This window comes from Sardina pilchardus, chromosome 20 (genome assembly GCF_963854185.1).
Source record: "Sardina pilchardus chromosome 20, fSarPil1.1, whole genome shotgun sequence".
NCBI classification, from domain to species: domain Eukaryota; kingdom Metazoa; phylum Chordata; class Actinopteri; order Clupeiformes; family Clupeidae; genus Sardina; species Sardina pilchardus.
This window is the reverse complement of record NC_085013.1, coordinates 10,852,461-10,875,186: the sequence shown is the minus strand read 5'-3', so window position 1 is coordinate 10,875,186 and position 22,726 is coordinate 10,852,461. Positions and strand designations below refer to the sequence as shown.

The 22,726-nt window shown below is 45.0% G+C and overlaps 4 protein-coding genes across 8 annotated transcripts; 2 read left to right on the top strand and 2 right to left on the bottom strand.

The window, feature by feature from the left end:
- Positions 1–141: 141 nt before the first annotated feature.
- zbtb24 (zinc finger and BTB domain containing 24) lies at positions 142–4,978 on the bottom strand. 2 transcript variants are annotated; one of them, XM_062522115.1, is made up of 6 exons: positions 4,523–4,978; positions 3,097–4,105; positions 2,491–2,658; positions 1,988–2,155; positions 1,704–1,785; positions 142–1,509 (listed from the first exon to the last, which is right to left on the bottom strand). In XM_062522115.1, exons 2-6 carry the CDS (start codon positions 4,076–4,078, stop codon positions 501–503), a joined length of 2,409 nt encoding a protein of 802 aa, XP_062378099.1. In that variant the 5' UTR covers positions 4,079–4,105; positions 4,523–4,978; the 3' UTR covers positions 142–500. The 2 variants fall into 2 exon arrangements, with proteins under 2 accessions (XP_062378099.1, XP_062378100.1); XM_062522116.1 differs by lacking the exon at positions 4,523–4,978 and adding an exon at positions 4,387–4,408.
- On the top strand, positions 2,172–7,690 carry LOC134067062 (D-aspartate oxidase-like). Of its 4 annotated transcripts, none has more exons than XM_062522118.1 (5): positions 2,172–2,188; positions 5,214–5,462; positions 5,588–5,696; positions 6,068–6,244; positions 6,454–7,690. In XM_062522118.1, the coding sequence occupies exons 1-5, from the start codon at positions 2,176–2,178 to the stop codon at positions 7,013–7,015; spliced, it is 1,110 nt and encodes a 369-aa protein (XP_062378102.1). In that variant the 5' UTR covers positions 2,172–2,175; the 3' UTR covers positions 7,016–7,690. The 4 variants fall into 4 exon arrangements, with proteins under 4 accessions (XP_062378102.1, XP_062378103.1, XP_062378104.1 ...); XM_062522119.1 differs by lacking the exon at positions 2,172–2,188 and adding an exon at positions 4,633–4,740; XM_062522120.1 differs by lacking the exon at positions 2,172–2,188 and adding an exon at positions 4,694–4,818.
- On the top strand, positions 6,161–12,196 carry LOC134067063 (D-aspartate oxidase-like). Its single transcript, XM_062522122.1, has 5 exons — positions 6,161–6,244; positions 8,195–8,441; positions 8,593–8,701; positions 11,037–11,213; positions 11,418–12,196. The coding sequence occupies exons 2-5, from the start codon at positions 8,270–8,272 to the stop codon at positions 11,977–11,979; spliced, it is 1,020 nt and encodes a 339-aa protein (XP_062378106.1). The 5' UTR covers positions 6,161–6,244; positions 8,195–8,269; the 3' UTR covers positions 11,980–12,196.
- An 11-nt stretch (positions 12,197–12,207) lies between these two features.
- LOC134067061 (uronyl 2-sulfotransferase) lies at positions 12,208–22,378 on the bottom strand. Its single transcript, XM_062522117.1, has 8 exons — positions 21,975–22,378; positions 18,342–18,385; positions 17,750–17,905; positions 17,238–17,317; positions 16,594–16,747; positions 14,769–14,866; positions 14,062–14,219; positions 12,208–13,749 (listed from the first exon to the last, which is right to left on the bottom strand). The coding sequence occupies exons 1-8, from the start codon at positions 22,195–22,197 to the stop codon at positions 13,502–13,504; spliced, it is 1,161 nt and encodes a 386-aa protein (XP_062378101.1). The 5' UTR covers positions 22,198–22,378; the 3' UTR covers positions 12,208–13,501.
- Positions 22,379–22,726: the final 348 nt, after the last annotated feature.

Below are 22,726 nucleotides of genomic sequence, written 5' to 3'. Positions count from 1 at the left end.
CAGCAATTCACTTCACTTTGAACATTTGAATGAAATGTAGGATAATCATGTTGTTGATTAATGACAGAATATTGCTTCAGTTTAGAAGTCTTTACTTTTCTAATGTGTCCCTGATCTTTCAATAATAATAAAACAAACTTTACAGTCAAAACACATTAATAATTTCTTCTCGCTTCTTTCACTTATAGAATAGGCAACTGAATATAAAAGTTTTGCCACTGTGGGCACATGGAACTTTCATGAATACATTCACAACAATGAAGTATACAGATTAAAATGAAGAGGGAAATAAAATAGAAATTGGTTGTTGATTAGGCATTTTTGCGTATGACATTAAAATGGACTGCAACAGGCACTGAGGGTTCCTTTAAAGGAAGACATATCATTACCAGTGACCCTGTACCAATAGTCTTTACACTGGATTTCATTTCCCAGTCTTTAGCGGTTTACTTTACATCAGTTCATTCATACTGCCGCTGGGGTGAAGGTGAACACCTGGGTCAGGTGTTGGGGGCGAGGCTGGTGGTGTACAGGTAGGAGACGTTCCCTGCCTGGATCTGGAAGGTCTGGCCCTGGATGTGGTGGCTGGGGATCTGCTGGCTGGTCTGGCTGATGCAGATGGGCTGTCCGGCCTGGCTGCTGATGTGGATGGCCTGGCTCTCCCTCTCGCCCTGGGAGGGTGCCGTGGTGTCCGAGGCCACGGTCATCTGCGGCAGGCCGGCGTGGTGGTGGTGGTGGTGGTGGTGCTGGAGGTGAGGCTGCGGCAGGAGCTGGGCGGCGCCGCCGCGCGGCTGAAGGAGCTGCAGCGCCCCCTGGCTGCCTGGCTGGGCCTGCGCCTGGGCGTGCTGGTGCAGCTGCTCCATGGCCTCCTTGGTGAGGATGACGTGCATCTGCTCGCCCTGCCCGACACCGCCGCCGGCCCCCGCGCCCACCTGGCCCTCCAGCATGCTGATGGTCTGGATGTGTGCCGCGGAGGGGTCGCCCGCGTCCTGCGTCACCAGCATGTGGTGCCCTGACGGCTGCGTGAGCAGCGTGAGGCTCTGGGCGCCCTGGGGGTCTCCGCCGCCGCCCGCGCCGTTGCTCTCGCTCGTCGTCGTGGTGATGATGCTGATCCCCGACTCCTGGCCGGGAACGAAGTTGATGTTCTCCACGTCGCCCGTCACCACCAGCTGGATCTCCTGCTGCTCGCCCCCGGCGGGCACCTGGTAGGGCTGCAGCTGGATAAGGCCCCGCACGTCGTCCGTGGCCGAGCCCGACACCCCAGAGCTCAGCACCACCGCGCCGTCCCCAGGGGCCTCGTGGGTCTCTTGGCCCGTGCCAGGGTCGCGGGGCCACTCCTTGCTGTGGGTCTTGGCGTGGACCTTGAGGTTGTCGGGCCGAGCGAAGGACAAGCTACAGACGGGGCAGCTGAAGGGCTTCTTACCCGAGTGTGAGGACACGTGGCGCCTGTGCGCGCTCGCATCTGAGAAGGACTTACCGCACACGCTGCACACGTACGGCTTCTCCCCCCTGCACAGGATGGATTAAACACACACAAAACAGCATGTTATAATGCATGAATTAATAATGGAGCAAATTGCCATTTGAGTAATTATTTGTAAGCAGGACAGTTAAGTATTCACTAGATCTTTCCCTCTAGATACACAATCTAGATCTGTTAGTAAGTCTGTTTGTATCTGATCAGTCACGCTAAAGTGGCTCACCTGTGGATTCTGATGTGGGTCTGAAGGGTGCTCTTGGCTGTAAAACACTTTCCACAGATCTCACACGTGAAAGGCTTCTCACCTATAAAGAACAGGAGGTAGGTCTATGTCAGCTAGCGAAATACCCTGTGAAACTTTGACCCTCTGAATGATTTTCATGAACCTTACACATTATTGGATAATCATTAGACTTCTAAAAGGATTTTTGTTTCTTGGCAACAAAGCATGTTGTCCATAAAGAGTATCAAAATGTGTCCTTGGAGAAAATTCTTGGCAATCTTTACCCGTGTGAGTTCTCAGGTGCTTCTTGAGCTGGGCGGCGTCCAGAAAGCGTCTTTGGCAGTGGGCACACTCGGGCAGCGACTGGCTTGTGTGAATCCTGTAGTGGCTCTTTAGCTGCCGCTTCTGGGTGAAACTTCGTCCACACTGGTCACAGCTGAACAACTTCTGCTCTAGAGGGGAAATACATATTATGGGAAAGAAAGGTGAGCTGGCAGCAACAATCTATCTTGTCAGCTTAATTTTGGTACTGTATGTCAGTTGGGAAAATTTGACCTTATAGTTCCTTTGAAACCAACCAAGTATATTGTTATCTATAGCCATGATGAGCTTCTGTACTCAATTCATAATGATGAAGACCGTAATTGATGCAAAGGATATGTTAATGGTGGTGATGTGTTCAAATTTGAAAACATAGGCGAACACACACCAAGTTTTTTGTTTTTATACTGAAAAAACAAGACACAAAAAGATCACTTCATTTGTCATACAGTATGCAGCTTAGTACCAGTGTGCAAGTTCATGTGCTCCTGCAGAGAGTGTTTGGTGGACAGGGCCTTTTTGCAGATGGTGCAGACATGAGGCTTCTCCCCAGTGTGCATCTGCTGGTGGATCAGGAGGGTGTGCTTCTGAGTGAAGTCCTTTCCACAGATATGGCACCCATAGGGTCTCTCACCTGCCACACAGAGACACAATTTACACTGAATCAGTTCATCTACAACACCTCAAGCCTACCTTACACTGACAGAGTTTGACAAGATTTGGGAAAGATTCTTGACACTGACAGACTTTGACAAGATTTGGGAAATATTCTTGAAAGATTGTAGTCTTTTAACTAATTCCCCTCATTCAAGCTTTACTCAAAAGACTACAATCTTTCAGGAATCTTTCCCAAATTTTGTCAAAGTCTGTCAGTCTAAGGTAGGCTTAAGTTTATTCATGGGTTTCATCAGGTCCCTTGCCACAGGTGTGTTAATCGAGCACCATGCAGTATGCATTCATAAACTAGGTGCTTGAATGTATACACCTGTGGGAAGGGACCTGAATAACAGGAATAACAGGACTACTGCTTATGACACACACCACACACCCTGACCCCTGTCCAGACTCTTACCAGTGTGAGTCCGTTGATGCACCTTCAAGAAGACGTGGTTCTTAAAGACTTTTCCACAGTCTTCACAGCGGGCCTCGGTGTCGGGATACTTCCTCTTCCTGCCTCTCTTCCCAGGCTGCCCCGGTTCAGACGCCTGGTCCCCCAGCCGGTAACCGCTCAGCTTCACTGGCCGCTTGATCTTACGCTTGCTGTGGCGCAAGCCACGAGAGGACGGGACGTAATCGGCGTCGTCTGGGTCTTTGCCGTCATCTCTCGGTGACTCAGACAGACGCTCGTTGACCTCGCCTTCATTCCCAGGGTCGTTTCCTCCATCCTGACCATCTGTTGCCTTGGCCTCACTGACAGACATCTGATTGGATGCGGCTGAGATGTCATCATCCACAACTGTGTCTGTCACTTTGGTGACAACTGCCTGTGTGTTCTTTCGAGGTCGCCCTCTCTTACGCTTTGGTGGAGTCTGTGCCTCAAAGCCAGACGCCTCGCCATTTTTAAATGCTCCGTCTGACTTATTCCTAAATGCCCCGTTTGAGTCTTGATGACAGGTGACAGGCACCAGTTCAAGACTGTCACATTCCGGTGAGGAAACAGTCGCCCCCTCATCTTTCCTGTCTGCACATAGCAGGTCAGTGATCCCAAGGAAGCGGGCAGTGCTCAGGAGTTGCTCAGCGGCACTCTGCTCCACACACACGCTGGCACTGTAAATGAACTCCAACACTGCCCCAAAGGCCTGTGCGGCTATGCCTTCCAGCTGGTACACAGCCTGGGAAGTAGTGGGCAAGTCGACAGCCATCAGCAAGGAGGAGAAGTATTCACTACTGGCTGCTAGAAGGGCTTTGTGCGCTTTGAAGTGCACTTGTTCCACAATGAGGGTGATATCACAAAGAATATCTTTTTTTCTCAGCATATCAAATTTATTCAGGATGGTGTCCTTGTGTGTCTTTGAATGAAAGGCCATCTTAGGTGAAGGTAGATGTTCAGACATTATGCCATGCAAACACTAACGTTAACCCTATAAGGGAAGAGGTAAACTGTTAACTGTAATCAGCATATTCATTCAAGAATTAAACGTGGTTAACGTTATAATAATAGAGGACAAATGCACGACAGACTTGGCTTTGTTTGGTATGTAAACTGTTATAACCTGATGACTAAGTAAATACGCAGACGTTACTAGCAGCTAGTTCCCTGAAAAGTAAACACAAGTAACCTATGCATTACATTATTTTAAACCAAGCGCCATGTTTTGTCTTAAAACCATGACTTCCTAGCATCATTTTATGAAGAGATTACCATCGATGTGCATACTCGTTTCTGTGCTATTTAACTATGTAAAACTGCATAATTCCCCGTGAATCTAACATCTACGAAAAACTACCAAATATTTAACAAAAAAGTAAATAAAGATATAAAGCTTTCAGGACCTTACCTTCCTTAAATAGATCGTCACTCAACCATCGCGAGAAATGAGAGTACTACGTTTCTTCTATGGGAAATGTGAAGGACGAGAAGAGAAAGGGTCATACTGCCATCGTGTGGTTACATTGAAAAAGATTTGAACGCTCGGTTTTCATGCACTTGCTACAGTGATTTAATGATAGGTCGATGACTCATGCTCCTGATAACGGTTTGAGTACAGGATTTTCAGTAAGTGTCAGATGTCTCCCAGCGTCGAATTTCTGTAAGATTTCTCCAAATAGCGTGAGAGCAGTGATTTCTGCAGCCGTAAGTAGGTAGCCTAAGTTACAGGCAGTTTGGGCATATGCCACTTAACCTTACTGTAATGGATTCTGCTAGCAGTAGGCCTATGCCTCAAGATACCTACTGTAGGCTAGGTAATGCCATCAGAAGCCATCACGGTCACAAAACCAAAACAATGCGAGGGTCCTTACCCCAGAATGCAGAGAAATGAACAGCCTGGTTACATAATTGGACTTTGTACAGCCATGAATGAGTTGCAAGTCATGCTTGATTTGCATAAACTTAGCCATTGATCTCGATAAACAGAATTCTGCCAATTTATCATTTATATAGGTCTATTTTTTCTATAGCAAGGCATGTCTTTAAGCCTATATTGAACATCATCTGATCGCACTATTCTACCACATTTATTTTTACAGTTCCTCAATCCACCAGATGGTGGCAACATACTAGTATGAAACCTGCTGAGTCTTCAAAGAGTCCATTGGACACCATAATGCAGTCAGTGAAAGTTGTGGTTGTCGGGGCAGGAGTGGTGGGTCTATCCACAGCGGTGTGCATCGCAGAGACCCTCCCCCACTGCTCAGTGACCGTCATCAGTGAGCGCTTCACCCCTGACACCACCAGTGATGGAGCCGCTGGGATCTTGTTTGCCTCTCAGTTTCCAGGTAGGCTAGCAAATCTTTGGAGAGTCAAAGGTTTTCTGTGCAACCTTTCCCAATGCCATTTTTTAAATTATTAGATGTGACCTACCCTGGATGTGAATAGTGGTCTATGTTGTTTTTCTTGACAGATATTCCTCTGGAGCGGCAGCAGCGGTGGTTCAAGGACAGCTTTGATCACCTGCTGGCCATCGCTCAGTCCTCCGAGAGTGGGGACACAGGAGTCATCCTGAGCTCAGGGTTGGTTTGCCAGACATTTCTTGGCTTCTTTTGTCCACAGTCGAAGATAAAAAAAAAAGTGTGTTCCTTTAAAGAATTGTGTTGTCTAGCATCTTTTCTAGTTGAAGAATTCCTGTAATCAACATCGTTGTACCTTCAGAACATTCTGCGAAATACATCATGCACTTTAACCGATAAGAAGTGGCATTTTCAGTGATTTATATACTATGAATGTTAGGCGCATGTAAATACAGTACACTATTTGATGCTAAAATGCTTATAACCTTTGATTTTAAGGTCACTGAATCGTACCATTCACCACTTGGTGGATCATTTACAGATAGTACAATCATTTAGGGAGCGGTTTTATAATCTCGGTCATGTCTGTGAAGGTGTCAGGTCTTCAAGGAGGTCCCCGCTGATAAGAGGCCATTCTGGGCAGAGCATGTCCTTGGCTTCCGCGTCCTAAGCGACCGTGAGATGAAGAGGTTCCCTGATCACAGGTTTGGACAGGCATTCACTACAATCAAGTGTGAGTGCATCACCTACCTGCCCTGGCTGGAGAAGAGGTACGGGTGGCGGCTTGCCTTTCCTTGCAGATTTAATGTCCTGACCCAAACCTTGTTACACATACTGCTCATTATGGCCATTAGCTGTATCCGCTGCACCGTTGGTTTGACATCAATCATCAAACATCAATCAGTTTAACTTTTTCAGTTTGATTTGACTTGAGATTCTTAGAGGGACTGGAACAAATTATCGCAACTCTCTTGTGCAGATTCGGCAAAGCTGGCGGTAAGATCCTGTATGGGAAGGTCTCTGATCTCCAGCGCCTGGCCGACACCTATGATGTCATTGTGAACTGTTCAGGACTAGGAGCTCACTCCCTGGTGGGGGATACGAAGATGTACCCCATCCGTGGGCAGATTCTCAAGTTCCAGGCCCCCTGGGTGAAGAACTTTATCCGTGATGGGGATGGCCACACCTACGTCTACCCAGGTGTGAACAGCCTAACCCTGGGGGGAACGAGGCAGGCTGGGGACTGGCGTCTAAAGGCGGACGTGGGCGACAGGGAGGGCATCTTGGAGCGCTGCTTCCGACTGGAGCCGGCCCTCCACGGGGGGCAGGTGGTGGGGGAGTGGGTCGGCTTGCGGCCGGGTAGGGAGAGCCCACGGGTGGAGGTGGAGCGGCTGAGAACGGCAGGCGGCCGGGAGGTGCCGCTGGTGCACAACTACGGCCACGGGGGCTGGGGGGTCACACTGGCCTGGGGCACGGCCCTGGATGCCCTAGGGCTGGTGAGGCAGTCTCTGCTGCAGCATCCCCCCAGGGCCAGGCTGTGAGCAGAACTGAGCTGTAGACATGTCTGACCTGTATTGGTCTACCCATAGCAAAATGGGTGTTTCTTCTGGGGCATTAAACATCAATCCAACTGCAATGAATCTCATACTGCTAGGTACTGTTTTGAGTTAGACATATATTCATTGCCACAGGCTGCTGATACAGGTACAGATGTAGATGATACAGTCTCATTGTACAATGTTACACCTTGCCTTACACTGTGAGATTGCAGTGCTGGTAGTGAAGGCATATGACAGAACATCTAAACAGCCTACAGTACTACTGATATACAGTTTCTGAAATCTAAGTACAGAATAACATTTTGTGTGATAAGTTTTAACAAACTTCTTGGATGGGAAGGCATGCCTGGATGCTTATTTGCTGTAACACTTGGTTCACTGTCTGTTTTTGATTGAATGAATTTGGATGATTGTAGGGGCTATCCTTTAATCTGAACACTGCCTTGGGGAGAGTTCAACCCTTAATAGAGAACTGCTCTAAATTGCTTTAAAATAATACAATGCAGATGATAACTAGGTAAACGGGTAAAATCTTTTGTACAATATTGATAATAATTTGGTAGTGTATTTAGCTGTTTGATTACTTTCTAATCGATATTAAGGACATTTTTGAAAAGAATAGTGAATTATTTAAATAAATTGTTCTTTAACATCAAACAGATGTCACATTCCTTTATTTCACTTTGCACCCTTAAGTAAATCACATGTATTTTTTCGCATCGCTGTTTTCCCCCCTGCAATCCCCCTGTTGCTTGTTTTTTTCTTCCAATATGAAAATGTGAACAATAACCAAAAAACAATGATTTACATACAGAATGCAGTTTGCACCAATCATACGGTTATGTTTTATATGTTTATATCATACTATCATATTATGTTATTATGAGATAAACTCCTTTATTACCCTTAATTGCACCTATAGACTAGGAATAAACAGCCTAGTTACACAATTGAACTTTGTATAGCTGAAGTTCACGAATCAGTTGCAAGTCATGCATGTTTATTTGCTATTTGGGACTATTTACATAGACATTGGTCTCGATAAATATGATTCTGATGATCTATTTTAGACATATTTTTTCATATATTGTTATTCACAACATGGCAGGTAAACCAGCATGTCTTCATAATGCACTGTCCCACCACATTTATTTTTTGCAGTTCTGCAATCCACCAGATGATGGCAGCATAATAGAAATACCTGCCGCGTCTTCCAAGAGGCAGTTGAACACCACAATGCAGTCAGTGAAAGTTGTGGTTGTCGGGGCAGGAGTGGTGGGTCTATCCACGGCGGTGTGCATCGCAGAGACCCTCCCCCACTGCTCAGTGACCGTCATCAGTGAGCGCTTCACCCCTGACACCACCAGTGATGGAGCCGCTGGGATTTTAATTGCGTCTCAGTTTCCAGGTAGGCTAACAAATCTTTGGATAGGGTCAAAGATTTTCTGTACAATCTTTTCCAGCAGCTGCTGTCCAGTGCCAAGTGTTGAACTATTGGACGCCACATACCCTTAATGTGAAGTGAATGAGAATGGGGTCTATAATGTTTCTCTTGACAGATATTCCTCTGGAGCGCCAACGCCGGTGGTTCAAGGAGAGCTTTGATCACCTGCTGGCCATTGCCCAGTCCACCGAGAGTGGGGAGACAGGAGTCATCCTGAGCTCAGGGTTGGTTAGCAGACAATTCTTGGCTTCTTCTGTATGCTTTCACGGTCCAAGACTAGTAAGGTTATAAATGTGTTCCTTTAAAGGTTTATGTGGTCTATAGCACCCTCTCTAGATGAAGAATTCCAGCCATCAGCATCTTTGAACCTTCAAGACATTCTTCACAGCAAAAATGCTTCTCTTAGGCATGGAAAAACACTATGTAATGCTGAAAAGCTTATAACCTGGTCCTTACAACATTGAATCTTTTGGACACTTATCACATGGTGGATCATTTACGGACAGTTTAATGAGTTAGCGAGTGGTTTTATTACCTGAGTTGTGTTGTACTCTAGTGGCGAGTCAATCTACATCCGACTAAGACCATTTAGAGTCAGAGCTAACTCCAATGTGTTCTTTATTTGAAGTATGTTTGCTAAGAATTCAGTGTACACCCATTTTAATTATGCAATGCGGTCATTTACTAGTGATTTCTTTAAGGAACATAATACCATAGTGCATGGCACACTCCTCTCCACTGAAATAATAAATACCACTATTCTGAAATATTACAGATGGAACACTCCACTTATAGGTTACTCAGCGCAAAAGTGTTTTAAAGCAACACTAAAGCACTTTTCCTCTGTCGCACACACTCTATTTGTTTATCCAGCAAATAACAGACAAGGTAGAATATGTTGCATGATTTTATGAAAGTATGATGTATTGTGACATCGAAGCAAGTCGAACTTGTAGTTTCTGATGTCTCAATTCATCGAACTACAGATACACTACCCCACCTCGTAAAGTCACATAGTGCGGTTATAGCCGATAGAGGGCTGCGAAGTGAAAGCAGAAATGCCGTTCACCCTATTACGAGTTGATGAACCGCTGAAATGATTTTGGAAACATTATTTTAAGGTACGAAAAACTCTTTAGTGTTGCTTTAAGTAATCATGACCAACCCAAATTAACACTGGATGGAGAACTCACAGATCCTTGAGAGGTACAGCACGGCTTTGGTCAGATGATCCCTCGACTTTTCCTCCATCGACCACAGCATCAATGACTTTAGAGACCACAGGGTAATTTTTGATATGGTGTTTCATTTGCGTACAGTGAAAGGCAATTATCAACAGGAGCATGGAGGATGGCATCTATACGGCACTTCACTCCGCCCTGACCCACCTTGACAATTAGCAACACCTAAGTGGGAACACTGTTCATTAACTTCAGTTCAACATTCAACACCATCATGCTCCAAACTAAACACCAAACTCAGTGAATTGGGCATCAATACCTCCCTCTGGATTCTGGACTTCCTAACCAACAGACGGCAGCCTGTTAGGTTAGATAGCCTCAACCTCCTGAACACCGGCGTACCACAAGGCTGTGTGCTGAGCCCTCTCTTTTTTCTCCTTCTTCACCTATGACTGTACACCTGTATATGACATCACTGTCAAGTTTGCAGACTACATTACGGCGATTGATTGGTCTCCTCAACAACATCGATGAGGCGGCCTACAGGGAGGAAGTCCAGCACCTATCATGGTACACTGACAACAACCTGCCTCTCAACACCAAAGAGCTCAGTATGGACTTCAAGAAGTCAAAAGCGAGAACACACACACACACCCATCCTCATCAACAGGACTGAGGTGGAGCATGTCACCAGCTTCAAGTTTATGGTTGTCCACATCTCTGAGGACCTCTATCCTGATCAAGAAGGCTCACCAGCGTCTCTAAAGAAGAAGGAGACTAAAGAAGGTCCACCTGTCTCCTCAGATCCTGGCGAACTTCTACCGCTGCACCACAGAGAGCATCCTCACCAACTGTGTCACAGTATAGTATGGCAGCTGCTCTGCCTTTGACTGGAAAGCACTGCAGAGGATGGTGAAATCTGCCTCAATCCCCTCCAGCGAGGCCATCCAGGGCAAGCGATGCTTGTACAAGGCTCTTCTTGACTCTTCTCACCCCAACCACAGACTGTTTACCCCACTCCCCCCGGGTAGATGTTATACTGTAGGTCTCTCCGCACCCGAATCACCAGGTTCAGAGGAAGCTTCTTCCCTGCAGCTGTCACCCTACTGAACAGCTGCAGAGCAGCTCTGCACCCCGGTGACAGCCAACCAACTAATGCCTCCTTGCCTGTGTCTGTTGAGGTGTCCACGACCATGGCATGCATATCTACACTGCACTGTATGTCTTATATTGTTTATCCACCTGTCTATACAGTGTATTTCACTTTGCTCTTTTCTGCTTTTTTGCTCTTCTGGTTAGATGCAAACTGCATTTTGTTGTTTCTGTACTTGTACTCTGTACAATGACAATAACATTAAATCTAATCTAATCTAAAAAGGTGTCAGATCTTCAAGGAGGTGTCCGCTGACAAGAGGCCATTCTGGGCAGAGCATGTCTTCGGCTTCCGCTTCTTAAGCGACCGCGAGATGAAGAGATTCCCTGATCACAAGTTTGGACAGGCATTCACTACAATCAAGTGTGAGTGCACCACCTACCTGCCCTGGCTGGAGAAGAGGTACGAGCTCGACCTTAGAGAGAACTGGTGGGTTTCTAGAAGACACAATGTTCTTCCCAAACCTTGTTCACATTGTTCATTTTGATTATCTTTATCTACAGCATTAGACATTCATATCAATCATTTATATCTTTTTCAGTATGATTTGATGAAATTCTTTTGAATATGGTGATTGGAACAAATTATCCAAATTCTCTTTTGCAGATTTGGGAAAGCGGGCGGTAAGATCTCCTATGGGAAGGTCTCTGATCTTCAGCACCTGGCCGACACCTATGATGTCATTGTGAACTGTTCAGGACTAGGAGCTCACTCCCTGGTGGGGGATACAAAGATGTACCCCATCCGTGGGCAGATTCTCAAGTTCCAGGCCCCCTGGGTGAAGAACTTTGTTTGTGACGAGGACTGCCTCACCTACATCTTCCCAGGTGTGAACAGCATTACCCTGGGGGGAACGCGGCAGGCAGGGGACTGGCGTCTAAAGGCGGACGTGGGCGACAGGGAGGGCATCTTGGAGCGCTGCTTCCGACTGGAGCCGGCCCTCCACGGGGGGCAGGTGGTGGGGGAGTGGGTCGGCCTGCGGCCGGGTAGGGAGAGCCCACGGGTGGAGGTGGAGCGGCTGAGAACGGCAGGCGGCCGGGAGGTGCCGCTGGTGCACAACTACGGCCACGGGGGCATGGGGGTCACTCTGGCCTGGGGCACGGCCCTGGATGCCCTGGGGCTGGTGAGGCAGTCTCTGCTGCAGCATCCCCACTCGGCCAAACTGTGAGCAGAATGGACTCGGCTGTGCAATGCAAATGTTAACTAGGTAAACAGATGTAAACATACAAATACTGTTTAATGGTAATTCTTAAATCTTTCATACAATATTTGTCGAAATATGCTAAGTGTATTAAACTGTTTGACCATATAGTCTACACTTTTCTAATCAAATTCATCTGAAGGAATTTTACAAAGAATAGTGATTTATTTCAATAAACGTTCTTTAACACCAAGCAGATGTCACATTCCTTTATTTCACATTGCACCCTCAACTATGTAAATCACATTTATTTGTTCACATTGCTATTTACTATCATTATCCCCCAGTTGTACATGCCATTTCCTGTCAATATGAAAATATGAAAAATAACTGAAAATCAATAATTTACATATGTATTTGACACAAATCATACTTTTATGGGATAAATTCCAACAGCAATTTGATGACCAGTTTTCTCAAAGCTGCTCTTTCAGCTGCCCTGTTTTTTCACCTTTAAGGTTAAAGGTGACATAGAAAGATTACATGTATTACATGAACACTGACTGATCTATTGGTTTTGGCCACAGTAAGCAATTAAATCCAGGCGTTTCTTACTGCATTCAATGGGAAGTCTGTGCTGGAGTTGACATGAATGACCAGACATATATGACTCATATAAGAGATCCAACTGCACATGGGAAAGCCAAAGAGGAAAACAAAGAGCGAATTGTACTGTAAAGTCTCCCATCTCTCTTCCAATGCTGACATGCCAGTAGAGGAGAAGGGGGGACACGTTACCAAAAGAAAACGAAGGCAACACATTCACAAGTGCCATTGATTTCAGAGAGACAGAATATTTACAGGTTCATACGGTTGCAAAATTATTTCAGGAAAGTCACCTTTTTTCTGACTCCTTTTCTATCCCCCCTCTCTTCATAATAAGTTAATAATAATACTGTTACTTAAAAACATTTACCTCATTTTGGTCAATCAACCTTTAATTCAAGCCACAGACAAGACATTCTGAACTGTTAAATGACAACTGCTGTTAATGATTCTACATAATGTTTTCTAATTTTGCATTGAAACAATTTAGCAAAAAAGTGGAAGTAGGGTTTTAAACGATTTTAAGTAGCACTGTTCACCTTAAAGCCATTCCTGCTTTGGAGACCATCTGGAAATGTTGTTTTTCAGCTCTTCCCTATTTCCCTCATCCTCTGATGAACTCGAGAAGGAATTCTGACTACAGCGTAAACAGTTTCAGCATCCAGTTACAGCTGGAACGACCTCTGTTCTTCCTCCCTTGTGAAGGCCCTATTCTGATGTCACTGGATAATAAGCTAAGGCAGAAATCAAAGCAGTGTATTATTACTAATGACAAGGCCAGCATGTCTGCAAAAACAAACCCGTCCAAAACAGCAGAATAAAGAACCACTTGTCTGCTCTATTTGAAAATGTGTTCTTCCCTGAACGGCTCCGTCTGATTGTCTGACTACACATTCGGGGGTTAGTCCGAAGGCTCTCGAATTGGTCCTCTGGACGGCTTAACTCAGTTGCGTCCTGCCTCTTCACCGTCCTGGTTGTCGGTGTGCGCTCTGGGGGCAAGGTTGAGGTGGCGGCGCGAGGGCCGCGGCCCGGACCGCAGGCCGATCTTCCTCTTGGTGAGGTGGAACAGGTCTCGTATGTAGTTGTAGAAGATGTACTCGTGCTCCATGCGCTGGTACAGCACCTGCAGGGCCTCCAGGCTCGGAGTGTGCTTGCGAACGGTCCCTGTCAGGTTGCCCAGCTTCTTATACTCTGGAGATGAGACAAGAAGGTGTGAGAAGAGAGAGAGAGAGAAAGAGAGAGAGAGAGAGGGGGAGAGAGTGTGTGAGCATATGTGTGTGTGAGAGAGAGTTAAGACCGTTTCTCTGGAAATTTCAATTTCCACATATTATCTAAACAGGAAAAGGTAATAGAGCTCACATTAAATAAATAAGCACTTTGTGGTAACTGCGTGGTACATTTCCTAAGAATTCACAGCTTCTAAACACACTCGTAAACATTTTGAGACATCCTGCTCTCAATCCCTGGGCTGAGGGTGGGATAGGGCTGGAGAGGAGGACCCACCAGGACTCTTATAGATGTTTAGCACGTCAAAGAAGAAGTGCGGCAGGAGTCGCTCCAGCAGTAGAAGCACGTCCTCCAGCTCCTCCAGGACTCCCACCAGCAGGTAGTGTTCCAGAACATTCTGCTTGGCCTTCTCCAGAGCCCACTCGCTCGGCTCCCTAGCAACAAGCAACAAAGGCACAATATTTTTTTCCTTCCAAGAAGCAGGGGAATCTATTACGGAGCGACCAAAACCTCTCAATTGCGTCAATATTTAATGTTTCTCAATAATGTTAAACCTTGGTAAAACGCAACGTTGAAAAAATCCGACGAGCCTCCATGAAAAGTATTTCTGTCGGACAAAAGCTGCTGTGGATGAGATGATTTCATAGCACTGTCTGCAGTGCAGACCGTGGCGCAAATCTTCCATTCACCTCAGATGCCCCAGCAACCGAAATAAATTCAAACAACTTCGGCTCACCCAGGTGATAAATCTCCGGGCGTAAATCCGGCTTTATTGACCTTCTAATTAACAGTCACTAAATATAAGGCGCCACTCATGAGTTTTGGCTGAGGATGGCTCTGGCAGTGGAGAGGACTTTGGCACGGAGAGGTCTCAGACAACTTGGCGAGGGGTCTGAAGACACAGGGGCTGATGACCGACTCTAACCTGAGAGTCAGGTGTGTGTCTGTGGGGGGGGGGGGGGGGATTTGTGTACAAGCCTCACCTGCATTGCGGATGTTGTCCACAGAAGTACGGGATGATGTAGAAGAGACGGGGGTTGGAGCACTCGGGGTAGTTTTCCAGGATACAGGTGTTGATGTCCTGAGGCAGGGAAGATGGAGACGGTGTTAGTACAGAGGTTTCAATGAATGTTTGTTAGAGCTGAAACCTGCTGAATTGAACAGACTTTCTTATTGGAATCATCACTGGTACACAAGAGCTCAAGTCAATGGATTCTTGGCCCATTAGCCTTACACAAAAAACAACCCTTTGGAAATACCTCTTCTGGTGCATAATGTTTAATGTGCATGTGCAATCCCTCGGTCTTTTCCAAAAACTAAAAACAGTGCCTCCTTTGCCTAAACATGGCATACTTGAGGCAGACTGCTGCTATAATATATGAGCATGAGCTTGCTGTGTTATTGTACACATCACCACAAGGGGGCGCATCAGCTGAGCATGTGATGTATGGAGGCATTCAGCCCAGGAGCTGCCACAGGACTATTTCCTGCCCAAAGCAAACACAAGCAGGCTCCAGAAAAAGACTCCTGGGACATGAATACCATCTATATGAGAAACATCACAGGAACCCCTTGTCGTCAGAGTACCAGATCATTTGTGGTGATGGCTTTCAGAGATTTCCAAGCAATTTGAATGAAGCCAACAAGTAAACATAATAATAGAAATATTTTCTGACATGAGCAACAGGGATTACATTCATCCTCGCCGCTAAATTAAAATAAAAAAGCAACTCAGATGCAAGCGCAACCAACTGAGTGGAGCATTTTGATCTAACTTCACCGCTAACTAAGCCAACACTAACACTGATGGCATATGTTATATCCCTGTTAGCTGGCCTACCTGCTTGCGTATTAAGACCACTACAGTTGATTCAGAATGCTGCAGCACGACTGGTCTTCAATCAGCCAAAGAGGACACATGTAACCCCTCTCCTAGTTACTCTCCACTGGCTCCCTATAGTAGCCAGAATTAAATTTAAATCTCTCACTCTGGCCTATAGGACACTGACTGGATCTGCTCCTAGCTACTTCAGTTCTTTGATGAAGATGTACATTCCCAACCGCCCATTGCGATCTTCTGAGGAGCGTCTGTTTTGTCGACAAACCATACATGCTAGGTCAAACTGTAGATCCTATTCTTCAGTGGTTCCGTGTTGGTGGAATGAGTTGCCCAGTGCTCTCCGTTCAAGCAACAGTTTTGGATCTTTTAAGAGGGGTCTTAAGGCATATTTGTTTAATATGCACTTAGTCTTTTGAGTGTTTGTTATGTGTTATGGTTTGTATAATAGTTTTGTTTTGTTATAATTTGTCCATTGTTAAAATTTTACATTTATTCTGCTATTGTCCTTAAATTTAGCCATACCTTGCTATAGTTATTGTTATTATATAATTAACTGAGTGACTTATTTGATTGCTTTTGTCATTTCATTGTTTTATTTCTCATTAGATTAGTGCTTAAATGATTGTTGTATTGATAATATTGCTATTCTCCCTTTTTTGTAATTGTTCACTGTTATTTAATTTGTATTGCTATTTATTTGTATGTCGCTTTGGACAAAGGCGTCTGCTAAATAACCATAACCATAACCATATGTCCCTTCTCCTATAAAAGCCATCAACAAAATCTATGAATGTGCTGGAGGCAAAGATTAGGGTGTATTTGTTTGCCTCTGCATGTAGCCTACGTTGTGATTGAAATGAAACAGTGGGACGGGAAGACAACTATTGGCCATTAAGCCAGTAAAATCTCTAGGCCGTCTATAGATGGTCCTTCTGCAGTTGTGTGACAGTGAGGCAGGGAAGACTCACCAGGTATCTCTCCTCATCCTTCATCCCAGGTGTCCGCACCAAGTGGTTCTCCTCGCCACGCCAATCCCCAAAGCGCCGGAAGAAGTAGTTGGACAGGAAGCGGTTGATTGGGTCTCTGATGATGTTGATGTACACCGGCTCTTCTATCTTGAACCTGTACAAAACAGGCACGAATGTTTAGCTGTGAGATCCAATGTCAACAAAGCAGACTACACAATACCTCTAGAATACCAAGGGGCAATTGCTCTGTCGCTAGTTTGGAGTTTAACACGGTTTTAAATTGGACTTGGAGTTGGGAGTTGGAGTTTAAAACTAGCTCGCCACATGCTTCCAAACTAGCGACAGAGCAATTGCCCCCAAAAGTCTAAACTTTACCGTAATTTCCCGACTATAAGCCGCGGCTTATACATTGATTTTGCAAAATTTCTTCAGCTATGAGGTTAATACAGGGGAGCAGTTAATATGGAGTTAATATGGTTTTGTTTCTTTTAACTTGCATAAAACACTGTCCTGCGGCTTATACACAATGCGGCTTATATGCGGGAAATTACTGTAGCATGATAATAGGAAATGAAATCAATATTTTAGAGGACAGTCACAGAAAACCTCAAGAGCTGTCAATGATTGAAAAATCTGTGGATAACCTTGTGAAGTTGAGAAAGTGTACATGTCGAGTGTACAGGAACGGCTGTGGTATCTCAGTGATGTTCCTCATGAGAGTTGCCTAAAACCAAAGCAAACCAAAGACATATTGCAGACATGTTATACTCAGTCTTACACCTCAAAGTCACACAGAATGATGGAAGATATGAAATAAGACAGATAACCTTTTTGTTTTTATGGTCTTATATAAAAAACCTTTTACAAAAAAACTTGCATTTATATAGACCCTTATCAAGGCACCCAAAGATCTTTACAGTTGAGAGAGAACCTCATACCACACACCAGCTTGAAGTGGAGAGTGAGAGAATGAATAAGCCAATCACAATTGGGGAGGATAAGGGGATCAGACTGAATGCACCAGTTTGGGAATTTAGCTAGGACGCTAGCTGTGCCTGCCGTCTATGCTAGCCTGTGCCACTATAAAAGAGATTCAGATCACTCAGCTAGGATAAAAAAAATGGATTCCACTGTGCTAGAACTGATGTGTGTGTACCTGCTCATGTTTGGTCAGTCTGGTCTTGTTGTGGATGTCTGAGGAGACCAGAGTGAACTGTTGGCGGTCAGCCAGGATGCGCAGCAACAGGACGATGGTGCGACTGCCGCACTTCCCCACGCGGTTGTACACCACCCTGCTGGGGAACGGCAGCACCTGCAACACAACACACCCGTGATAAGGTTACAAGAACATGGAGGTCAAAGGTGCACAGGCCACTTGGATGCCAGATCTACAGTAGGGTCACCACTATCACTGTGCCACTGGGCCCACGGTGTCAAACAATATTGGCCCACAGAAGTGGACTGATATTGAAGAGGTTAGAAATGAGTCAGAAGCTATGAAACCACGCTTCCACTGCAACCCAGGAGTGACTGAAACTAAATGATAAACCTGCCAAAAGAACAGCCTGTAGTGAAGTTATGTCTGTAGACAATATGACCTTGTGGTGTAGCAGGAAGATATTTCAACAATTGTGTAAAGAGAGTTTGGCAAAAAGCCAGTCTGTAATCATGAATTAATTTGAACATGATGGCTATGTAGCTCAGAGAACAATGTTCAAATGTTTCAATAAGATGAGTGAAGCACTTACTTTGGGGGCTACGGGTCCATGGTCATCTGTAAACGTTGATTGTCCTGCGAGAGAGGAGTTGCCAGAGTTATCTCATGCTTGGAAGTCACCCCAGAGTCTCATCTTAATGTGTTTTTAAGAGACTCACATCACAACGCACACGCACCACCAAAACAAAACATTTGTTCTGGCTCACAAAGATGAACATACTGTAACCATTTCCAAAAGTTATTAGCATTTTATTAATATTCATATCTCTGCGGGAGACATTTGTTGTAGACACAGAGATGCACAAAAGCTGAGATATAGTCCACAAAGTCATAATATATTATGTTTCCTTCACCTCACTGGGAGACAAGTTTATTGTGTCCACACGAAGCCAAAAACTACTCAGGGATGCCCATTGGTTACTAAATCCTTTGTGTGCAAGGAACACCATGCTGATGATGGCATTCAGATCTTTCCCATGTGTGACTGACCAAACATACCTAGATTCTTTATCACCTAGGAATGCTTCTCCTGCATCTCCTGAAATGACATTATAATAACATCATCCCTATCTCTTAAGCTACTGGAAGAATAGTTTTATGTGTACTGGCTAAGGCTCTGGGAGAAGAATTCGGAGGACTATCCAGCCGTGTAGAATTATTAGCCAGCAGCGGCCTTGGGAATGTACAGTCAGCAACGCTCAGGAATCCACCTCACCTTGCTTAAAAAATATCAATCTGTTTTCTAGGACACATAAAAACAAACAAAACAAACAAACCAAAACACACTTACCAAACAATCAATTGAATTAATCAAATGTATATTTCTAATCATACAATTGCTGTCATGCTTATTTGTGTAGAAGCATAACATCAGTTTAGCAGGGGATGAGTTTCAAAAGTAATAGAAGGTGTCAATTCTGAGAGGTGTGAATGTTTGCTTTTATTAATAATTCAAACAGTGTAGGTAATTCAAAAAGAGCCTGGCACATCTTGCTCTTATAAACACATGAGATGTTGCCTGAGCTGAACTTCTGGCCTTTTACTTTCACTGAGGAGAGTTTTCATCAGTGCGCCCTGACTGGTATGCATCATAGGGTTAGGGGCCCCACAGAGCACCTCTGTCAGGCCAGAGTCTGCAGGTAGAGAGCGGGCTTACCCTAAAGCCCTGCCTTCACCAACAGCTCACGCAGGGCAGACCCACGCTGGGGCCACTGAGCTCCAGCCATCACTCAACCCAACCCCTCCTCTATATCAGACAGGGCAGGGCAGTAGACAGAGGACAGTGTTGCGCCGGGCAGTGTTGTTTTGCCAAAGACGCTCAGTGGTTCCTTAATACCGACTTGTTGATTTTCACAAGTTAGATATTTGGGTGGCGGATCTGAGAGGAATGAATCCTCATGATTCTGATTTGGGCCGAGTCTGAGTTCAGATGTGTGTGAGTTTTGTTTGTGTGTGTGTGTGCGCGGCGCGCGCGTGTGTGTGTGTGTGTGCGTGTGTCTGAGTGAGTGTGAGGGGGGCTCTCTCTGCTCTGAGTGGCTGTATTATATAATCTCATTCAGCTTTCCTACAGGGGGGTTGGGGTTGGAGGGGGGTCTAGCCCGTCGGCCAGGCTGGATTTTTCCATGGGTCAGTGGAGACTTTCCGAAGGCACAGCTCTAAATGAAATCATTACTGGATCTGAGGCCGAAGACAGAGAGTTCACTTTTTATCTGGAGACTGCCCGAGACCAACAGGAAATAAGCTCTGATCTGGTTTACACGCCACATGCTTCGGCTGGCTGCTCATGGGTGAATTATGCAGAAGAATGGAATCTGACATGGAACACAAACTTTGGTGCTTTTTTTTTTTATTGGTGTTAAGCGAACTAATGGCAGGAGACTGCAGGTGCTCCACTGACTGTCAAAAGAATGGAGTTCATATCGGGTGATTATGACTCACTGGTACACATTTCTACTCTGCTCTGTTCAAAGGATCATAAAAATCCATTACATACCAATTGACTGAACTAACACATCAGTAACCGATTTTAATGGCGCACAACACAGATGGTGTTTGTACTTCAAAAGGCAGACTGTAACGCATTATGATTCGAAAACATGCTACACCACCAACACCACATTCTGTGAAACAAGTATGGACTCAATTAAATGCTTAACAGATTCTCCCTGCAGCTCAATTAAATGCTAAACAGATTCTCCCTGCAGCGATATAGTACACACAGTGGCAGTGTGAGGTAGTGGTCACTGGGAGAGGTCTTGTGTGTACTTCTGACCACTGACAGCACAGGTTAACCAAGGGTTTGTCCATGAGGGGCCACAGACATGGACAGAACCCAGGCTAGGTTATTCAGGGACACACTGATGTAGTGCTTTGATGAAACCAGATGTGTTTGGTGAGTTGAAGCCATTGGTTGACCAGGGAGTCCAGAACATACTGTACACAGCTGTTTACACCTAAACTCAGAGCGCATGCTGGGAGGCGTGTGTAGACTAATGGCACCTTAGAGTTTTAAGTCTTCAGTGAAATTCAGTTGTTGGGATTGCCCTGATCATGCACTGAACTTCCGCTGAGAGGAATTCATCCTTGCTTTTACTGTTGATAAGGGTAGGCTGAGCGCAGATGAAAGAGAGGGACTGTTGAAACACCTCATATCAAGCCTAATCGGTGGTGATGCACTTGCACTTCAACATTCTTAAGATGGGCTAAAGAAAGCCCGAATATTTTTGCATGGTCAATGGTAAGACACTGTAAAACACTGTATTACCATATGAAGTAATAGAGTGTTTTTCCCCGTTGTGTTGTATTTAAATTATGTTGTTCCCTAGGCCCAGGATTAACTGAAAGATTGTTTTGAATGGTAGGTCTATGTTTTTGTTGTAAATGAGTTGGGCAGGTTTCCTAACCACACAGTGTTTCCACTGTGTTGATGTTCCATCTGTTCCTGACATGTACTCCTTGCATTAATGAGATAATTGGGGAAAATATCAGCTACTTTTAAACAGATCATGTTTATAATCACCTTTTAGTAGGCATGATATAGAGTTCAATTGTGATACATCATGTTTAGTTTTAAGTGTGGATGGTAATACAAAAGAAGACAGCCGACTGGACCTACTTGGTAGTAGACAGTCTACAACTAGGCTATTAACCTAATACAAATCACAGTGCTTGAATGTTTTGCTTCTTTTTCTTTAACCAAATAGCAAATAATTGCTATTCTGTCTATTATTTCATGAATTAAGAAACTATCTGAGTTAAGAGCCATCAAGTTCTGAAAAGCATAACACTGAAAACTTTGTTCTGATTCCCCCTCACCACTTTCTCTTGTCTCTCAGGCGAAGAAAACGGAAAGTCGTGCGTAATACCTTATTTGTGGTGACCTAACATATCTCTGAAGTACTAGGCTAGTAGCTTACAGCCAAACTCTTCCTCGTAGCCCACCTGAGGTCTACTGTGCAGAGCTAAAAATATTAAATATTCTGCACGTATAGCCTACGTGTACAGTCCCCAACACAAACGACCCTTTATTCAATAAAACGTGATTTCGTCACTTCGAAGGGGGCACCGCGGCCCACTGGAGCTGGCAAGTTTTCATAATAAATAAAGGCTACGGTTGAATTACCAACAGTTAATCATATTAAAATCATTTAAAGTTTATTCTTACCGAAGTAATAGCGGATGTCTTGAAGAAGGTTTGGAGGACCGCCGTTTAGTTGCCAAAAAAGTGAACCCAAACAGAACAGGAATAGTGCTGTCAAGCAGAAGCCGAAGTCGCGCCGTGAGATTCGGAACAAAATAACGGCCAGCCAGTTACCCCTCTTGTTCTTCCCTCGGTTGTGGTTTGCTTGATGTTTATGAATTTGATTGTTGCCTATATTCTTCATCATATCATCATCATTCGGAGTCGTAGTCAGTGATGGTCCCCATTCGAAAGCGCCGGAGATGTTTCGCCGACATCAACACACCTAGTGTCCGTCGAAACTGAATGACATCTAACCTGATGGTCAACCACGGTAAGCGGTTGCTCTCGGTTTGAGAAACTGTAGAGTTCCTTCATCATTCACTATTCAAAAGCGATGTGGCGGTGTCGAGTTTCAAATCCCAGTGGATAAACCAGATGACTCAAAGCGCACAACTTTTGACTCGACTGGAGAAAGGGAGACACCCTCTGGCCAAGTACAGCGACATTTTCGAGTTCTTACCTGGATTTTTGTAGTCAAGATCTTTGAGGATCTTTGAAGCCGACTGAACAACATGTGTCAGTAGCCTACTTACGCCTGATCTCAATAATAACAATGGGTATGATGTGTGTCAGACCAGATGTTGCTGTGAGGAAAACGTTTCTGGTTGTTCAGTCACAGATGTGATTCACTGTAGGCTATAATGTCATAGGCTACAAGGTCAGCTACAATACAA

What these genes read in the sequence shown, in the direction of transcription:
- LOC134067062 (XM_062522118.1), top strand. An exon ending in GTTTGCCTCTCAGTTTCCAG is followed by an intron (nt 5,463 to 5,587) that starts GTAGGCTAGCAA and finishes TTTTCTTGACAG; the next exon opens with ATATTCCTCTGGAGCGGCAG. An exon ending in GGAGTCATCCTGAGCTCAGG is followed by an intron (nt 5,697 to 6,067) that starts GTTGGTTTGCCA and finishes ATGTCTGTGAAG; the next exon opens with GTGTCAGGTCTTCAAGGAGG.
- zbtb24 (XM_062522115.1), bottom strand. Translation starts at nt 4,078, where the DNA reads ATGTCTGAACATCTACCTTCACCTAAGATGGCCTTTCATTCAAAGACA. An exon ending in GCATCAACGGACTCACACTG is followed by an intron (nt 2,659 to 3,096) that starts GTAAGAGTCTGG and finishes TCTGTGTGGCAG; the next exon opens with GTGAGAGACCCTATGGGTGC. An exon ending in GCACCTGAGAACTCACACGG is followed by an intron (nt 1,786 to 1,987) that starts GTAAAGATTGCC and finishes TGTTCTTTATAG; the next exon opens with GTGAGAAGCCTTTCACGTGT.
- LOC134067063 (XM_062522122.1), top strand. Translation starts at nt 8,270, where the DNA reads ATGCAGTCAGTGAAAGTTGTGGTTGTCGGGGCAGGAGTGGTGGGTCTA. An exon ending in GGAGTCATCCTGAGCTCAGG is followed by an intron (nt 8,702 to 11,036) that starts GTTGGTTAGCAG and finishes TAATCTAAAAAG; the next exon opens with GTGTCAGATCTTCAAGGAGG. An exon ending in CTGCCCTGGCTGGAGAAGAG is followed by an intron (nt 11,214 to 11,417) that starts GTACGAGCTCGA and finishes TCTCTTTTGCAG; the next exon opens with ATTTGGGAAAGCGGGCGGTA.
- LOC134067061 (XM_062522117.1), bottom strand. Translation starts at nt 22,197, where the DNA reads ATGATGAAGAATATAGGCAACAATCAAATTCATAAACATCAAGCAAAC. An exon ending in CACTTTCTCAACTTCACAAG is followed by an intron (nt 16,748 to 17,237) that starts GTTATCCACAGA and finishes TGTTTTGTACAG; the next exon opens with GTTCAAGATAGAAGAGCCGG. An exon ending in AGGATGAGGAGAGATACCTG is followed by an intron (nt 14,867 to 16,593) that starts GTGAGTCTTCCC and finishes TCCCTGCCTCAG; the next exon opens with GACATCAACACCTGTATCCT.